Source organism: Bombina bombina, chromosome 10 (genome assembly GCF_027579735.1).
Source record: "Bombina bombina isolate aBomBom1 chromosome 10, aBomBom1.pri, whole genome shotgun sequence".
NCBI lineage: Eukaryota > Metazoa > Chordata > Amphibia > Anura > Bombinatoridae > Bombina > Bombina bombina.
The window spans coordinates 26,666,262-26,684,485 of NC_069508.1; the positions used below are offsets into that span (position 1 = coordinate 26,666,262).

The window sequence follows — 18,224 nt, forward strand, 5'->3', positions numbered from 1 at the left end:
ACATTTATTATTGCACCAGCAGTTCTTGTGAACTGCTGGTGAAATGCCGCCCCTGCCGATTTGCGGCCAATCAGCTGCTAGCAGGGGGTGTCAATCAACCCGATCATATTCTATCGAGTTAATTTCTGTCCGCGGCCTCAGAGCAGGCGGACAAGTTATGGAGCAGCGGTCTTTAGAAACAAGGGGCATCAAGCTCCATACGGAGCTTGATAAATAGGCCCCAAAGAGAAAGAAAAAGAGGGAGAGAGAGGAAGTGATCGAGAGGGACAAAGAGAGAAAGAGAAAGAAAGAGAGGGAGAGAGGAAGTGATTGAGAGGGACAAAGAGAGAAAGAGAAAGAAAGAGAGGGAGAGAGGAAGTGATCGAGAGGGACAAAGAGAGAAAGAGAAAGAAAGAGAGGGAGAGAGGAAGTGATCGAGAGGGACAAAGAGAGAAAGAGAAAGAAAGAGAGGGAGGGAGGAAGTGATCAAGAGGGACAAAGAGAGAAAAAGAGAGAGAGATGAGAGAGAGGGATAGAGAGAGAGAAAGAGAGAGAGAAAGAGAGAAAAGGAGAGAGTGAGAGAGAGAGAGAAAGAGAGAAAAGGAGAGAGTGAGAGAGAGAGAAAGAGAGAGAGAGAGAAAGAGAGGTGAGCGAGAGAAATAGAGCGAGTGAGAGAGAGAGAAGAAGTGAGAGAGATGGATAGAGAGAAAGAGGGAGAGCGGAAAAGAGAGGATGTAAGGGAGCGGGACAAAGAGAGAGAAAGTGGAGACAAAAAAAATCCAGTGATAGAGAGAAAGAGAGAAATTGAGAAGGAAGGACAGTGTCTAAACTATGTTTGTGTTTTGCACTTACTAAACATACAAAAGTCTATTAACAGCAAATAATTTGCTTTGGGAAGTTACAGTGAACTAGATATTAAGTCACAGGGAACAGAATATTGGAACATTCAGCAGAACTACACACAGATAATAATAGGAAGTGAACAAGTGAACACATTACTGGAACTAGTTTCCCTTTAAAGTAACAGGATCCTGACTATCTCTGTGGAATTCCCCTGTAAAAGCCGTCTGTGCTGATGAAGTGAAACTCACGTGACACTTGTCATTATTAATATGATCACAGTGTAACCGTGCTCTTTACCTGCAGACCTTTCACTCCTTTCTTCCCAGGTGGACCTGGCAATCCCTAAAAAAAAACAAAGAAGAGTGTGAATATCACAAATAATATATTAATGTCTGCTGTTTATTTTAAATCTACTGTATTATTTAAACTGACCAATAGGAAAGCTAAGTCAGATATTTCTATCCTGTATACAGATCAGGTTTCCTTACAGATGGGCCATACTGAGACAGCGCCCCATTTATTATACTGAGGTTAGAGCTGGTATGTTTTCATGGCATTTTAGGAATTATTTAGAAGAACCTACTCTTTCTCCTTCGGGTCCGGGAGGTCCTGGCACCCCAGGTATTCCTATAAAGCCCTTTAAAAATAAATACAGAAATACTTTATTGTTGATTTAAACACACAGACACTGTACAGAGCAACTCAAGTATCAGCAGCAACCGTAACACTTACAAATAAAAAGGTATTACTATTGAACAACCGATCTGTTATGTCTTAATTCTGTCTCATTATAAAAAATATACACAGTATAGAGAGTTTATACAAACGTCTTCTGGATGAGCACAATTGTTATTTTTTGCTTTCCATCAGCTAAGCTAACACATTTATTTAATTTGCTGGACCACAGCTGCCTTGTTTAAAATATTGGTTTATTTCTTCTCTTGTATTTGTTATATTTATATTTAAACCATGTTTCTTAAAAAGAAATACCATGAACATTAAAGGGGTATGGAACTCAAACATTTTCTTTTTGATTCAGACAGAGCAAACCGTTGTAAAAAAGTTTCCAAAATACTTCTATTATCAAATTCGCTTTGTTCCCATGATATTCTGTGTTGAAGAGATACCTAGGTAGACATCTGAGCACTATATGGCAGGAAATAGTACTGCCCTCTAGTGCTCTTGCAAATGATAACATTCTTGCAAACTGTTGCCATATAGTGATCCAGAAATGGTTCCAGCTTCTAACATTATGTCCCCGTTTTTCAACAAAAGAAACAAATAGAGAGAAAAAATTGATGCTCTAAGTAAATTAGAAAGTTGTTTAAAATTGCTCGCTCTATCTGAGCCAAGAAATAAAAATTTTGAGTTTTATATCCCTTTAAATTGAAGTAAACCCAATTATATTAGACAATCTATAGGTAATGTGCTGGTTATAGATATATAGACATACACACAGACATATGCATGTATATGTGTGTATATGTGTGTGTTTATGCATGCGCATGTATATGCATGTATATGTGTGTATATGCATGTATATGTGTGTATATGTGTGTATATGTGTGTGTTTGTGCATGTATATGTGTGTGTTTGTGCATGTATATGTGTGTATATGTGTGTGTTTGTGCATGCGCATGTATATGTGTGTATATGTGTGTGTTTGTGCATGCGCATGTATATGTGTGTATATGTGTGTGTTTGTGCATGCGCATGTATATGTGTGTATATGTGTGTGTTTGTGCATGCGCATGTATATGTGTGTATATGTGTGTGTTTGTGCATGCGCATGTATATGTGTGTATATGCATATATATGTGTGCATATTTGTGTATATGTGTGTATATGCATGTATATGTGTGTGTTTGTTCATGCACATGTATATGTGTGTATATGCATGTATATGTGTGTATATGTGTGTATATGTGTGTATATGTGTGTGTATATGTGTGTTTGTTTGTGTGTGTTTGTGCATGCGCATGTATATGTGTGTATATGTGTGTATATGCATGTATATGTGTGTATATGTGTGTGTTTGTGCATGCACATGTATATGTGTGTATATGCATGTATATGTGTGTATATGTGTGTGTATGTGTGTATATATGTGTGTTTGTTTGTGTGTGTTTGTGCATGCGCATGTATATGTGTGTATATGTGTGTATATGTGTGTATATGCATGTATATGTGTGTATATGTGTGTATATGTGTGTATATATGTGTATATGCATGTATATGTGTGTATATGTGTGTATATATGTGTATATGCATGTATATGTGTGTATATGTGTGTATATGCATATATATGTGTGCATATTTGTGTATATGTGTGTATATGCATGTATATGTGTGTGTTTGTGCATGCACATGTATATGTGTGTATATGCATGTATATGTGTGTATATGTGTGTATATGTGTGTGTATATGTGTGTTTGTGTGTGTTTGTGCATGCACATGTATATGTGTGTATATGCATGTATATGTGTGTATATGTGTGTATATGTGTGTGTATATGTGTGTTTGTGTGTGTTTGTGCATGCGCATGTATATGTGTGTATATGTGTGTATATGCATGTATATGTGTGTATATGTGTGTGTTTGTGCATGCACATGTATATGTGTGTATATGTGTGTGTATGTGTGTATATATGTGTGTTTGTTTGTGTGTGTTTGTGCATGCGCATGTATATGTGTGTATATGTGTGTATATGTGTGTATATGCATGTATATGTGTGTATATGTGTGTATATGTGTGTATATGTGTGTATATGCATGTATATGTGTGTATATGTGTGTATATGTGTGTGTTTGTGCATGCACATGTATATGTGTGTATATGCATGTATATGTGTGTATATGTGTGTATATGTGTGTATATGTGTGTGTATGTGTGTATATATGTGTGTTTGTGCATGGGCATGTATATGTGTGTATATGTGTGTGTTTGTGCATGCGCATGTATATGTGTGTATATGTGTGTGTTTGTGCATGCGCATGTATATGTGTGTATATGTGTGTGTTTGTGTGTTTGTGCATGTATATGTGTGTATATGTGTGTGTTTGTGCATGTATATGTGTGTGTTTGTGCATGTATATGTGTGTATATGTGTGTGTTTGTGCATGTGCATGTATATGTGTGTATATGTGTGTGTTTGTGCATGTGCATGTATATGTGTGTATATGTGTGTGTTTGTGCATGCGCATGTATACATATACACACATATATACCGAGAGAGACAGAGAAAGTAAGGGGGTAGATAGATAAAACACAGCTTTGTTTTATATACAGTACAAACATTTGTTTGGGACAAAGTGTTTATACTTTTAAATCTGTGCTAAGTTATAACGACATTTACATGAAAAGTAAAAATGCACAATATGTATTTTTTGCTAGTGCTTTAGTACTGGACTAGAAAACAAATCAGTGGACTTTTTTTCTATATTATAGGAATGTGAAACCCAAACTTTAAGATAGAACAAACAATTTTATACAACTTTTACATTCAACTTCTTTTATCAATTCTGTTTCATTCTCTTTGTATCCCTTGTTGAAGGAGCAGCAATGCACTACTGGGAGCTAGCTGAGCACATCAAGTGAGCTACAGACAAGCATATATGTGCAAGCACCAGTAAGCAGCTAGCTCCCAGTAGTGCATTGCTGCTCTTGGGCATACCTAGGTATGCTTTTCAACAATGTATACCAAGAGAATGGGCTCTATTTATTAAACATCGGCGGACTTAATTCTCTACTGTGAACCATTTCTGCCAGACACTGCTGCTAGCAGAAAGCATACGCTGCCTGCATTTAACATTGCACAAGCATTTAACCAACTAACGCATGTACAATGCAGCCCCCTGTTTGCTGGCGGCCAATTGGACTCTAGCAGCGGCTGTCAATCATTCAATCAGGGTTAGGGTGCAGTGGTCGCTGCTTGATAAATGGAGCCCAATTAACCAAATTTGATAATAGTTGTAAATTGGAAAGTTGTTTACAACTGCTTGCTGTGCCTGAATGAGGACTTCACTGTCCCTTTAACCTAACGTGAGCTAGTAACAATTTCTCTTTGGAGCAGACTCGTAACATTTTATCTCCTGACATTTATCTCCGGAATATTAAAGGGATAGTCAAGTCAACATTAAACATTCAGGATTCAGATAGAGCATGTAATTTTAAACAACTTTCTAATTTACTCCTACTATCAATTTTTCTTCATTCTCTTGCAAAAAAAGCAGGAATATAAGCTTAGGAGATGGCCAATTTTTGGTTCAGCAGTCTGGGTAGTGCTTGCTGATTGGTGTATTATATTTAGCCACCAATCAGCAAGTGCTACCAAGGTCCTGAACCAAAAATGGGCCGGCTCCTAAGCTTATATTCCTGCTTTTTCAAATAAAGATACAAAGAGAACGAAGACAAATTAATAGTAGGAGTAAATTAGAACGTTGCTTAAAATTACATGCTCTATTGGAATCACGAAAGTTTAATTTTGACTAGACTATTCCTTTAACTTATCATATATAATTATAATGGCCTATCAATATGTGTGAAGAAATTACAGAAAGAACCATGTGAATATTTCTGCATATTTTTTAATTTAGGTTGATTATTCCTCTGCAATAGATTGTGTTACCAGATCTGTCCTTAGTATTAACAGCTTGTGTTACACAAACATTGCTGTAGGTTGAATATCTACTTTGTTTCATATTCACAGTTAGTATTAAATGTGTTTGTATCTATTGTAAAAGGGATTGTTTTGGCATTTGATGCTGTGTGTTAGGTGTAAAATTCATTTTCATTAGGAACATATTGCTCTAAGCTTATTTTTAAAATAAAAGATACAGTGTAAATACATCAATTTGTAGCCATAATCTTTCATCTGTTTACACTTTGTTCTACATATGAAATGCATCATAATTTAATCATACATAGCTTTATCCAGAAACACAATTACTCACCCTAATACCTTTAGGTCCTGGGATACCTTCCGGTCCAGCTAAACCCTGATATAAAGAGACATGTTTATGTCTTGTTACTGTGTGTACAACATAACTGGTGTTACAAAGCATCTTATTTCCTTTGTTAGACATAAATGTATCTTAGCATCCTTCAATTTGTATAAAGGTTTGTTACAAAGTCCACAAGGTTTCCACTGTTTAGAATTAGTTTTATATCTTGTAAACTTGCAAAACTTGACAGTGTTGTTAAAACAGTTATACTGATCCTAAAATAATTGATATTATTATTATTAATAATAATTATTATAACAATTATTATTATTAATAGTATTATTATTAATAATAATAATAATTTATTTTAGTATATGTATATATGTTATTTTGGAATGCATGTATTTATTTATTTATTTGCCTCCCAGAAGCAGACATAATATATACACCATGGTCACTGGACTAAATTATTTCACTACACCCCTCTTAGACTTTAGAGAGCATGGGGCAATCATCATGCATTGAATACATTTATAAATGAATAGGCCTGAAAACATATGTATACAACTACATTAACAGACTGGACAGTGTGCACATCCGATGTCCTTGGCACTATAAGCTCCTGTATGCTGGGCACTCAGAGTAAACTGGTTGCACACCCCATGACGTGTGTACAGTGTTGTATTTATTTGTTGTGCTGCTTTTGGCACATTGGCCCAAAGAATACCTGACTCCTAATATTTAACTCATATTTGCCCCATTTCCCACAACCAAATGCCTGAGTAGCAGGGAGGGGTCATGGCAAAAAGGGACCACTTATTTGTAACAAAATGATTAAGTAATACATTTGGATTCTAATAAGCAGTGCAGAGTTATTTAAAGGGATACTAAACCCAAATGTTTTATTTAAAGGGACACTGAACCCAAAAATTTTTTCTTTCATGATTGAATAAGAGCATGACATTTCAAGCAACTTTCTAATTTACTCCTATTATCAATTTTTCTTCATTTTCTTGTTATCTTTATTTTAAAAGCAGGAATGTAAATCTTAGCAGCCCAGCCCATTTTAGGTTTAGCACCATGGATAGCACTTGCTTATTGGAGGCTTACATTTACCCACCAATAAGCAAGCATAATTCAGGTTCTCAGCCAAAAATGGGCCGGCTCCTATGCATCACATTCCTGCTTTTTAAAAAAAGATAACTAGAGAACAAAGAAAAATTGATAATAGGAGTAAATTAGAAAGTATCTTAAAATTGCATGCTCTGTCTGAATCATGAAAGAAACTTTCTAATTTACTCCTATTATCAATTTTTCTTCATTCTCTTGTTATCTTTATTTCAAAATCAGGAATGTAAAGCTTTAGAGCCGGACCATTTTAGGTTCAGCAAACTGGGTAGCACGTGCTTATTTGTGGCTACATTTATCCACCAATCAGCAAGCGCTACCCAGGGGCTGAACCAAAAATGGGCTGGCTCCTAATCTTTGCATTCCTGCTTTTCAAATAAAGCTAGCAAGAGAATGAAGAAAAATTGATAATAGGAGTAAATTAGAAAGTTGCTTAAAATTGCTGCTCTATCTGAATCATTGAAGAAAATTCTTTTGGTTTTGTATCCCTTTAAGGCACATACCACCACAATGATTTAATCCACCTTTAATTATAAGTTTAAATATTTGAAATATCTAGAACTCTGTGCAAATAAAATGAAATACTAATGGCAAACAGTGCATCAAAATGGCCTGAATTAATATATTTGTAATTATTATAGGATGGGGAATATAAAAAAAATGTATCTTGACATTGTTTGACTCTTCAGTAAAATAAAAATACACACCTAGAAATTAAATAAATAGAAAACAAATGAACTCATTCCATAATTTATTGTAATTCTCACCCAAAAATACTTAAGTTTTTTTTAGTGTAACTTTCTCAGATAATACAATAAGAGTGGGTTAGATAAGCATCTGGTTATAATCAGTGAACTTAAAAATAGCAATGTGCATTTTGGGAGAAAAAAAAAGTTTACAAAATGTTACTGGATGTTGCCAATGTTCCAAGGAACAGTTTGTGTTTCTTCCATATTCAGAAAAATAAGTAAAGCTAAGATTTAGAACTTTATAACTTAAAAATATATAATAATAATAATAATAATAATGATAGATGAAAATATTTACTTTTTCCTAATATAATCACTGTGAAAATGTTATTTTATTTATTTTTTCATTCGGGAATTGAAACCTTAAAGGGACACTAAACCCAAATTTTTTTCTTTAATGATTCCGATAGATCAGCAATTTTAAGCAACTTTCTAATTTACTTCTTTAATCAATTTGTCTTTGTTCTCTTGTTATCTTTATTTAAAAAGAAGGAATGTAAAGCTTAGAAGCCTGACCATTTTTGGTTTAGAATCAGGGTTATGCTTGCTTATTCGTGTGCTAAATGTAGCCACCAATAAGCAAGCGCTATCTAGGGTGCTGATACTAAAATGGGTTGGATCCTAAGCTTTAGATTCATACTTTTTAAATAAAGATAGCAAAAGAACAAAGAAAAATTGATAATAGGAGTAAATTAGAAGGTTTCTTAAAATTGCTGCTTTATATGAATCATGACAGAAAAAAATTTGGTTTAGTGTCCCTTTAAGACTTTATCTGAAAAAGTTCTTTTTTTTTTTAAATCAGTTATCCACGTTTTGTTAAACAAAAAAATATATAAATAAATATACCAAGTTGATAGTTTATATGAATTCCTGAAAGAAGCACTAAACTCTGCATTAAAGAGACTAAACTTTTTTTAAATTGAACTTGTTGATATATAAATGCAGTTTCTACTTTAGGAAGAAAATGGAAAGGCTGTGATATAAAGTTATGTTTCTGACTATATGAAATTATTTCTATTTTGACAGCTATGTCAATAAATCTCAACAAAACTGCCTACACACACTCCAAATATGCTCACATACCAGTAAACAATATCACTGAGTATTGGTAAGCGCACTGGCGCAGATCACTGATTACGCATGTACATGAGAGATGAGGGAGGTTGCAGAAGCAAAAAATCATTTTACAGCAGTAAAGCATAATTTATTGAAACAACAATTCTAGCCACTGTGTCCCTTAGGATCATTTTAAACTTGCATATTCCTTTTTTTTTTTACATTTTAAAATGTACTTTCCTGTTTTGTTTCTTATTCTGATGGCAGCAAATGCGCGGCTTTTCACATACAAATGCCATACAAATAAATGCTCTAATGCCTGTGATGGTGAACTTCCTAACACATATCAATATTTTAAGTCTTAAAGGCTGCATATAATTTTATGGCTTTTAAGCACACAAACAATAATGCATTTCCGAAAAACATCTAGAGTAACTAGGACAGATATAGGTAAGGTTGCAGGGATCCCTCTATCTGCTCCAGAGGGATGTGATGAGTTAGTTCTGAGCTAGTTAGTTCTGATCTGGTTAGTCCTGAGCTGGTAAGTTCTAAGCTGGTTAGTCCTGAGCTAGTTAGTTCTGAGCTGCTTAGTTCTGAGCTAGTTAGTACTGAGCTGGTTAGTCCTGAGCTGGTTAGTTCTGAGCTAGTTAGTTCTGAGCTGGTTAGTTCTGAGTTGGTTAGTCCTGAGCTAGTTAGTTCTGATCTAGTTAGTTCTGAGCTGGTTAGTCATGAGCTGGTTAGTACTGAGATGGTTAGTTCTCAGCTGGTTAGTTCTAACCTGGTTAGTTCTGATCTAGTTAGTTCTGAGCTGGTTAGTTCTGAGCTAGTTAGTTCTCAGCTGGTGAGCTGGTTAGTTCTTAGCTGGTTAGTTCTAAGCTGGTTAGTTCTGAGCTAGTTACATCTGAGCTGGTTAGTTCTGAGCTGGTTAGTTCTGAGCTATTTAGTTCTGCACTGCTTAGTTCTGAAGTGGTTAGTACTGAGCTATTTAGTTCTGCACTGCTTAGTTCTGAAGTGGTTAGTTCTGAGCTATTTAGTTCTGAGGTGGTTAGTTCTGAGGTGGTTAGTTCTAACCTGGTTAGTTCTGATCTAGTTAGTTCTGAGCTGGTTAGTTCTGAGCTAGTTAGTTCTCAGCTGGTTAGTACTGAGCTGGTTAGTTCTTAGCTGGTTAGTTCTAAGCTGGTTAGTTCTGACCTAGTTACATCTGAGCTGGTTAGTTCTGAGCTGGTTAGTTCTGAGCTATTTAGTTCTGCACTGCTTAGTTCTGAAGTGGTTAGTACTGAGCTATTTAGTTCTGCACTGCTTAGTTCTGAAGTGGTTAGTTCTGAGCTATTTAGTTCTGAGGTGGTTAGTTCTGAGGTGGTTAGTTCTAACCTGGTTAGTTCTGATCTAGTTAATTCTGAGCTGGTTAGTTCTGAGCTAGTTAGTTCTCAGCTGGTTAGTACTGAGCTGGTTAGTTCTTAGCTGGTTAGTTCTAAGCTGGTTAGTTCTGAGCTAGTTACATCTGAGCTGGTTAGTTCTGAGCTATTTAGTTCTGCACTGCTTAGTTCTGAAGTGGTTAGTACTGAGCTATTTAGTTCTGCACTGCTTAGTTCTGAAGTGGTTAGTTCTGAGCTATTTAGTTCTGAGGTGGTTAGTTCTGAGGTGGTTAGTTCTGAGCTATTTAGTTCTGAGGTGGTTAGTTCTGAGGTGGTTAGTTCTGACCTGGTTTGTTCTGAGCTGGTTAGTTCTGAGCTGGCTAGTTCTGAGCTATTTAGTTCTGAGCTATTTCGTTCTGAGCTGGTTTGTTCTGAGCTGGTTATTTCTGAGCTGGTTAGTTCTGACCTATTTAGTTCTGAGGTGGTTAGTTCTGAGGTGGTTAGTTCTGAGGTGGTTAGTTCTGAGCTGGTTAGTTCTGAGCTGGTTAGTTCTGAGCTATTTAGTTCTGCGCTGCTTAGTTCTGATTCTGAGGTGGTTAGTTCTGAGCTGGTTAGTTCTGAGCTATTTAGTTCTGCGCTGGTTAGTTCTGAGCTGGTTAGTTCTGAGATGGTTAGTTCCGAGCTAGTTAGTTCTGAGCCGGTAAGCCCAGTTGGCTCTATTGTTTTTAGAAGATATGATTTTTAAATAATATAAGTATGTAAGGCTGTAAAAAGCATATTTTTAAAATGATCCTTAATGACACAGAGATTATCTCTATTTATTTTTTAGAAAATGTTAGCTGTCTACTATTAGAAGGAGGTCTTGCAGTATGGGAGAAATGAAAACTGGACAATGAAAATGCATAAAATAAGACAAATATCTGCTGAAGCACAGATCAAGGTCCTTTTACTGTAAATTAGATTTAATAACGCATCTTTAATTTGAGTATTTCAGTGCACGTTGCTGTTTAATAAAGTTTGGTTTGATTTTGTTATGTTCCTAATAAATTGCTTATTATTTGTGCTTCACTCAGAGGGAACGCAAATCTCCAGCACAATCACTGCACCTGCCTGCCAGGATAACCCAGTGCTCCTGTATTGCCATCCAGTCCGGGAATTCCCTAGAAATAAAACAAAAGGCAAAGCAATTAGTAACAGCAAAGGAAAGGAACAAGGGTTTGTCTTTGTTTCTTGAACATACAGTTAACTGACACAACAGGACTGGGGCCACCCAGTAATAAAGTGTTTTTCTTTTCCTTTCCTCAGGGCACACTAACAGGCCAGATCTGCAATATTACCCTGGGTGAGAGCAGGTTTACAACCATGGTTAGGGATCCGTTGATTATTTCACCTGGGTTCTAGTTCAGATATACTGAAAATCTGGCCTGTTAGGGAGCCCTGTGGGCTGGAATTGAGAAACACTGCACATATACTTATAGTTACTAAAGCGTCAAAAAAGTCAAAATGCAACTTTCATGACTTACATAGAACTTACACAAAAAAAAAAAAAAAGCACATGTTAATTTACTTTTGTTAACAAATTGTATTTATTTCTCTTGGTCTCCTTAGTTGAACCTTAGCTCTTAGACATGTGCAGCAGTGAAAAATGTGTTTTGTACTCATCTTTTAGAACAAATATTTTTCCGAATAGTCGTCTTCTGCACTATTTGGTATTCATTTTGTTTAAAAAAAAACAAATACTGAATATTTGGGGAACAATTACATCCATTTTCATGAAACAAATGTAAATGTTCCTTTGCTAATTGTGAAACAAATCACCGGTAGCCTTACACTTACCTCTAGCACGCTGGAGAGTCGCGCTAATCACAAATCTTCTTACAGAGCTTTGCTAACAGGAGGCTTAGCATGTCGGATCCCAGCGCCTACGATAAAGGACCTTCTCCTGTAATGTAGGCTCTGTGATCCCCCGCGGCTCTCTAGCATGCAAGAGTTATTTAACCCTTAAATGCTAATTTAAAGGAAACTAATGAATACTGCCAAATTTCATCAATGTTTGTTTTTTGTTTTCTTTAAATTAGTGCATTCCCTCTGATATTCGTTTTGTGAAAATTAAACAAATATCTGTGTTTTTGTTACAGATTTAAATTTGCGACAAAACAAATGCACAAGCCTATTAAATCCTTTCCAGAGATAGGCTCAGGAGTGTGCACATATCTTGTGCAGTGTATGTTATACATAAAATGTTGAAGTCACACTCCCCTGAGCCTATCTGAGTATGCTGTCATGGACAGGGAGTAAGTTCCAACTAGTTATACAAAGTAAATTAATTAAGTTTGGAATTTCTTAATTGTGAAATCAAAGTGATTACAAACAGTGAAATTGTCAAAATGAAAATAATTAGTCTAAATAATGTGAATAAAAATCACCGAGCACTGGAGCACCAAAGAATCTTCCAAAGATTCAAAGTTTGGAGGAAAGGACATTTGGAACAGTTGCAGTGGTTACAAGAGTGCCTCTGATGTGTCTGTCACAATGTGTAGCTCAAATTAATGAAAAGAAATATAGTATAATGCTGTAACAACTTGTTGAAAAAGAATATGCACATATCCTACACTAGTGGGAGCTAGTGGCTGATTGGTACCTGCACACACCTGTCTCTTGTGATTGGCTAACTAAATGGGTTAAGCTAGTTGCCAGTAGTGCAATGCTGCAAAGGATAACAAGAGAATGAAGCACATTTGATAATAGAAGTAAACTGGAAAGTTGTTTAAAATTGTTTGTTCTATCCAAATCATGAAATAAAATGTTGGGTTTCCTGTCCCTTTAACTTTACTAGATCCACTGAAGCATATTGACATAGTGACTCTTAATTGGAGTCTGGACAGTACTTGCTACTAAGTTGGAGACAGCAGTTAATATCAGTGGCTCCCTGTGTGACATTTAAGAAGATTCTATTGCTTTTATCCATTTCAATAAATGTTTGCAAGTCTAGAAGTGTTGCAGTTTACAGGAGGTGTTCTGATTTGGGCTATTGTTTTAGAGATACATTATCTCTATACTACGTGAGTTTATTTCTGTTGGTCGTTACAGCATTACACTATATTTATTTTCATTTATTAGAGCTTTACATTGTGACAGATACATCAGATGCACTCTTGTAACCACTGCAGATGTTCCTGATTTATTTTCCTCCAAACGTTGGATCTTTGGAAGTTTCTTCTTTGCTTTATGTACACAGTGATTTTTATTCATATTATTTGGACTTCTTAAGAAAATACACTGTGCAAAATAGTCCATGTTATTGGTCCAGAAAATAGCATCTTACAGGGAGTAGGAATGGGTGATAGGGCACCATGCCCAGTGCGCCAAGTCTGATTTGGTTGCTTATCACAGTAAGGTCTATAGAACTAAAAACCATACACCTATAGTTGTCATGTCAGCAGTTGACACAGAGGTTGTCTAATATTTCAGAACCTGACTATCATTATTTAGGGTTAGACTTAAATATGCAAGAAAAGTTCTCCTCTGTGAAAGGCAGTGATGTGCGGTGAGGTCAGAGGCTGGTGAGGCAGTGGCTATGATACTCCCTAGAAACATACACATATATATATACACACTGAAAGGTACATTTGGGTTTAAAATGTCTGTTAGGGTCTAAATAAAGAAAATGTTCTCTGGTTGAGCGAGTTTTGCCAGTTTAAGCATATTCAACATGGTAGCATCTTGCAGGGCTAAAACCTCAATTTGAATACAAATCAAATGTGAGTTCTCAGTGCAATTTCAGTAATATTGACTTCTGTATTTGTTCACATAATTTCTCTATCAGCAGTTTGTTTTATAGCAATTGTATGTATCTCTTCTACTGAGGACAGTAAGGGATTGATATAAAAGAGGCAATAAAGAGAGTGTGCAAACAAGGCTGTGTGGAAACCCTGTTACTTTATCAATCCTATATTTTACACAGCCTTGTTTGCACACTCTCTTTTATATATGTCCCTACTTGTTCTCAGCAGAAGAGATAGATAAGGCAGAAAGACTAGGACCCATAATTGTGGCATCCTTTATTTTATAGAAAGTCCTTTATAGAAACAAAACTTTTACACTTATAGCTACAATTATTTTTTAAATAATATGTTTTTTTTTTTTTAAAAGACATCTATATATCATTTATATTATTCTCAGGCTAATCTTTGCAATGCAAAAGCATAGAATCCGACTCCTCCATAAAAAAATAGTCTTTATTAGAATCCTGATGTATTTCCGAAATGTGTAAGCCTGTCAGTGCTGCGCCCTGTGACACCAAATCAGATTTGCTGTGTTTCCCATGTGTTATTTTACCTATCAGGATTTGAATAAAGACTATTTTTTACAGAGGAGTCGGATTCTATGCTTTTGCTTTAAATGTTTATACTCCAGTACATCTGATGATTCTGGCTGTTGCCTGTAATTGGAGCAAGTGTCCATCCTACTATTGGCTGGTAAATATATTGTTTGTGAGCGAGGTAAGAGTGCCGGAAGAAGGGCGGAAGTATACACTGGGGAGCCGACCGGAAGGGACCTGTGAGCTGCACTGTGCCAGAGAGAAGTGAGAGGTTATCCCCTCTTCGACTGCAGCATAGGTCAGTGTACCGGAATCGGAGTGTGAGCCACTTGTGATAGCGGTGAGAAGCCCCTCCCGAGTGGCAGTGAGTTACCCTGCACTTACCATTACGACTCTGAATAAGACAGGATACTGTATATCACATTATAGATTGACAATTATCTACATGTCTGAGTCACTGGGTTTCACATATTTCTTTTAATCTTTGCAATGAGCACATCATTATGTCTAGCTTTTAGCATCATTGTTTACTGTTTAATATCCCTTTAAACAACAAAATATTTGTGTCCCTTTAAGAAGAGTATCTAAATTCCCCAATACAGTGTCTGATTGGCTTTTAGTCAAATAATTGTATTGCACAAATTGTTTTTCCAAACAACCAAAAATATTCTCCTGTGAGAGCAGTCACCCCTAAGCAGTTCCCTGTATTACATTATGAAAAATCATCAACAAATTAATCTTTGGTAACAAAGAGGTTCAAAAAAATAACATATTATTATTATAATTAATTTTATAGTGCTGCAAAATTCCTTAGCGCTGGACATTGGTACATGCTATTTGTTGGGCCAGATACCTTTGTACTGTTTTTTTTATAGGTAAAGTGTTTAAGCTTCACATCTGACTTTTAAGTAACCCACATTACAGCCCTTAATATAGTATTTTAGATAAATCTTCCAGACCACAAAAAAGTTCCATCTTCTTTGCTGTCAGAGCTTTACATATTTAAAACTATTAGCACCTTTATTCCTGCAGAGATAATCTATGTGATGTGGTTGTATTTTTTCCATAGTAATACATACTGTTCCCTTTAACATTCTTGTTAATAGTTTACAGATATTCCTTGCCAGTATTTGACTTTCAAAGTATTAGCTAAATACATCTGGAAAAGGGAAAATGAACCACAAATCAATGCCTTTAAATTCTTCAATGATGCTGATTGTTAAGGATATAGAGCTAGAAGGCAATGTCTATACAATTCTAAGACTTGTACATTGTAAGTGCTGATGTCACAATATTATGTATTCTCAGCCAATCAGAGAGCGCTGTCATTGCAAGAATTCTGGGCTTTCTGCCAAACTAAGGCACACAGCAATGTGGAACCACAGGGAAGTGACATTCAGCAATATGGACTAGAAGGGTTACATGAATTTGTCACTACTACTACTCTGCCGTACAAGGAAATGTTATTTTAAATGATATACACTGTTAAAAAACAAATATTAAAAACAGGGACAATAACATTATCAATGTGATTCTGATAACTTTAACCTTTAAAGGACCACTCAATGCAGTAGAATTACATACATTACAAGTGCATAATAAAAATACAATGCAATAGCACTTACTCTGAATTTCAAATAAGCAGTAGATTTCTTTCTGACAAATATATTGTTTGTCCCATATTTCGGCCCCTGTATCATGTGACAGACATCAGCCAATCACAGACTAGTATATGTATACCCTGTGAGCTTGTGCACATTCTCAGAAAGATCTTGTTCCCCAGAAAGTGAAAATATAAAGAGTGTGCAAAATTTGATAATGGAAGTTAATTGCAAAGTGTCTTAAAACTGCTGCTCTTTCTGAATCATAAAAGTTTATTTTTCTTGAGGATTTTAATTTATTTTAAAAACATTTAGACTTCTCTGATATATTATTCTATAGCAACACAACAGAGATGTATTGTAATTACAAGGTATTTACTGTTCCATTGGAAAGTAACATTCAAGTCAATTGCGTATTTTGGCCTAGGCAAAGAAGGCACTAGCCTAGGGCTTTAGATGAAGGGGGGGCAACACTTTCTGAGTTTCTGTTCAGAGCAGCAGGTGACTAAACTAGCAGAAATATACTGTATACATAAATAATATTACTACTCACATGTATACTGTGTATACCAATACTAATTCAATCTGCCTGAGTGTATGAATGCCGTGGTCAAAATTTACTTTGGAAATGCTATGAAAAATCAAAGTCACACTACACCATGACTAAAAAATATTATGGCCAAAAAAGGCCTAAAATCTAGGGGGATGGGGAGATGGGGGCAGCAGGATTTTGAGTGCCTAGGGAAGCATAAAACCTAATTATGCCACTGACTCAAGTATAATATTTGATTATTGTAACATTTAAATGCAGATTTGTATAGTGTAAGTCTAGGTGAAACAATATTTGAATGTTTGATTCACAATGTACAATATTTATGCTAGACTTAAAGGATTGTGTTAGTCTGCCAATCCCTAGTCTAGAACGAGCTCTGTACCAGATATATGCTTGTATATATGACTTTTGCTGAATGTACTAGTAAGGTGGTATTACACTATGGAATTTCTATACATGAGCGCATTTACAGACTGGTGGTGGCAGACATCTTTTGTTAAGTTATCATCTTTGAAGAGCAACAAGTAGTTTGAACAACTGATTAAATAATCCTTTATGACAGATATTGTAGAAAGATTTAATTTCTAAAGGGCTGGAGGGGTTTTAATGCATTAACTAGATTAACAAACATATTTGCACTTATGTAATTTTTTATATTTTTTAAAAGGCACCAAACTTACATAAAAATGCTGAAGGCGATAGTATATCAGCTGTCTAGAAAATAATTTTAATAAAACCAACATTGATATTAATTCAAGCGCAGTGCTTAGATTTTACTTGTTAAAGCACATACTCGCTGACAGCAATTCCTGGATGCTTTGATTTAAATAATTCATATCTTATCGAAAAAATGCAACTAGAAACATCAGTGTAGAAAGATTGCAAAAGAAAACAAAAACATATAAATACAAAAAAATACCAAATGAAGGCGTCTAGCACAATCTAACAGATATAGGCCTAGATTACTGGTGAAGCACTATATTGCACAAGATATCTAACGGTGCTTGTGCTTTAGTGAATGGAAAACCGTGAGTACATTGTAAACATTTTTGCTTTTGTATAACGAGCAGAGAATACATTTCGCTGGAGCGTACATATTGTATGATGAAATGATTGTGTTTCCTGTGGTTAAAGGGACACCTTTACTAGCGTTCCCCAGCTTTGCACAACCAACATTGTTATATTAATATACTTTATAACATTTAAACCTCTAAATGTCTGCCTTCTAGCTTTTCACAACAGGACACTGCTAGTTCATGTGGGCCATATAGATAACATTGTGCTCGCACCAGTTGAGTTTTGCATGATACTGCACTAATTGACTAAAATGCAAGTCAACAGACAATAAATAAAAAGTCATGTGATCAGGGGGCTGTCAGAAGAGGCTTAGGTACAATGTAATCACAGAGGTAAAAAGTATATTAATATAACATTTAAAACTCTGCCAGTTTCATTTAGGGTATCAGATTAAGTTCTAGTGTCAGAAGACTTTAAAGGGACAGTCTACAACAGAATTGTTATTGTTTAAAAAGATAGATAATCCCTTTATTACCCATTCCCCAGTTTTGCATAACCAACACAGTTATATTAATATACTTTTTACCTCTGTGATTATCTTATATCTAAGCCTCTGCAGACTGACCCCTTATTTCAGTTCTTTTGACAGACTTGCATTTTAGCCAATCAGTGCTGAC

At 35.5% G+C, this 18,224-nt stretch overlaps 1 protein-coding gene across 2 annotated transcripts in view; it reads right to left on the reverse strand.

Moving 5' to 3' along the window:
• Positions 1-18,224, reverse strand: part of COL24A1 (collagen type XXIV alpha 1 chain) — a 416,052-nt gene that overhangs the window by 258,235 nt on the left and 139,593 nt on the right. For both annotated transcript variants that reach the window (XM_053693893.1, XM_053693894.1), the window contains exons 9-12: positions 11,162-11,215; positions 5,777-5,821; positions 1,406-1,459; positions 1,120-1,164 (exon numbers count right to left, since the gene is read on the reverse strand). In XM_053693893.1, the coding sequence (XP_053549868.1) occupies positions 1,120-1,164; positions 1,406-1,459; positions 5,777-5,821; positions 11,162-11,215 (198 nt within the window). The remainder of the gene's footprint in view (positions 1-1,119; positions 1,165-1,405; positions 1,460-5,776; positions 5,822-11,161; positions 11,216-18,224) is intronic.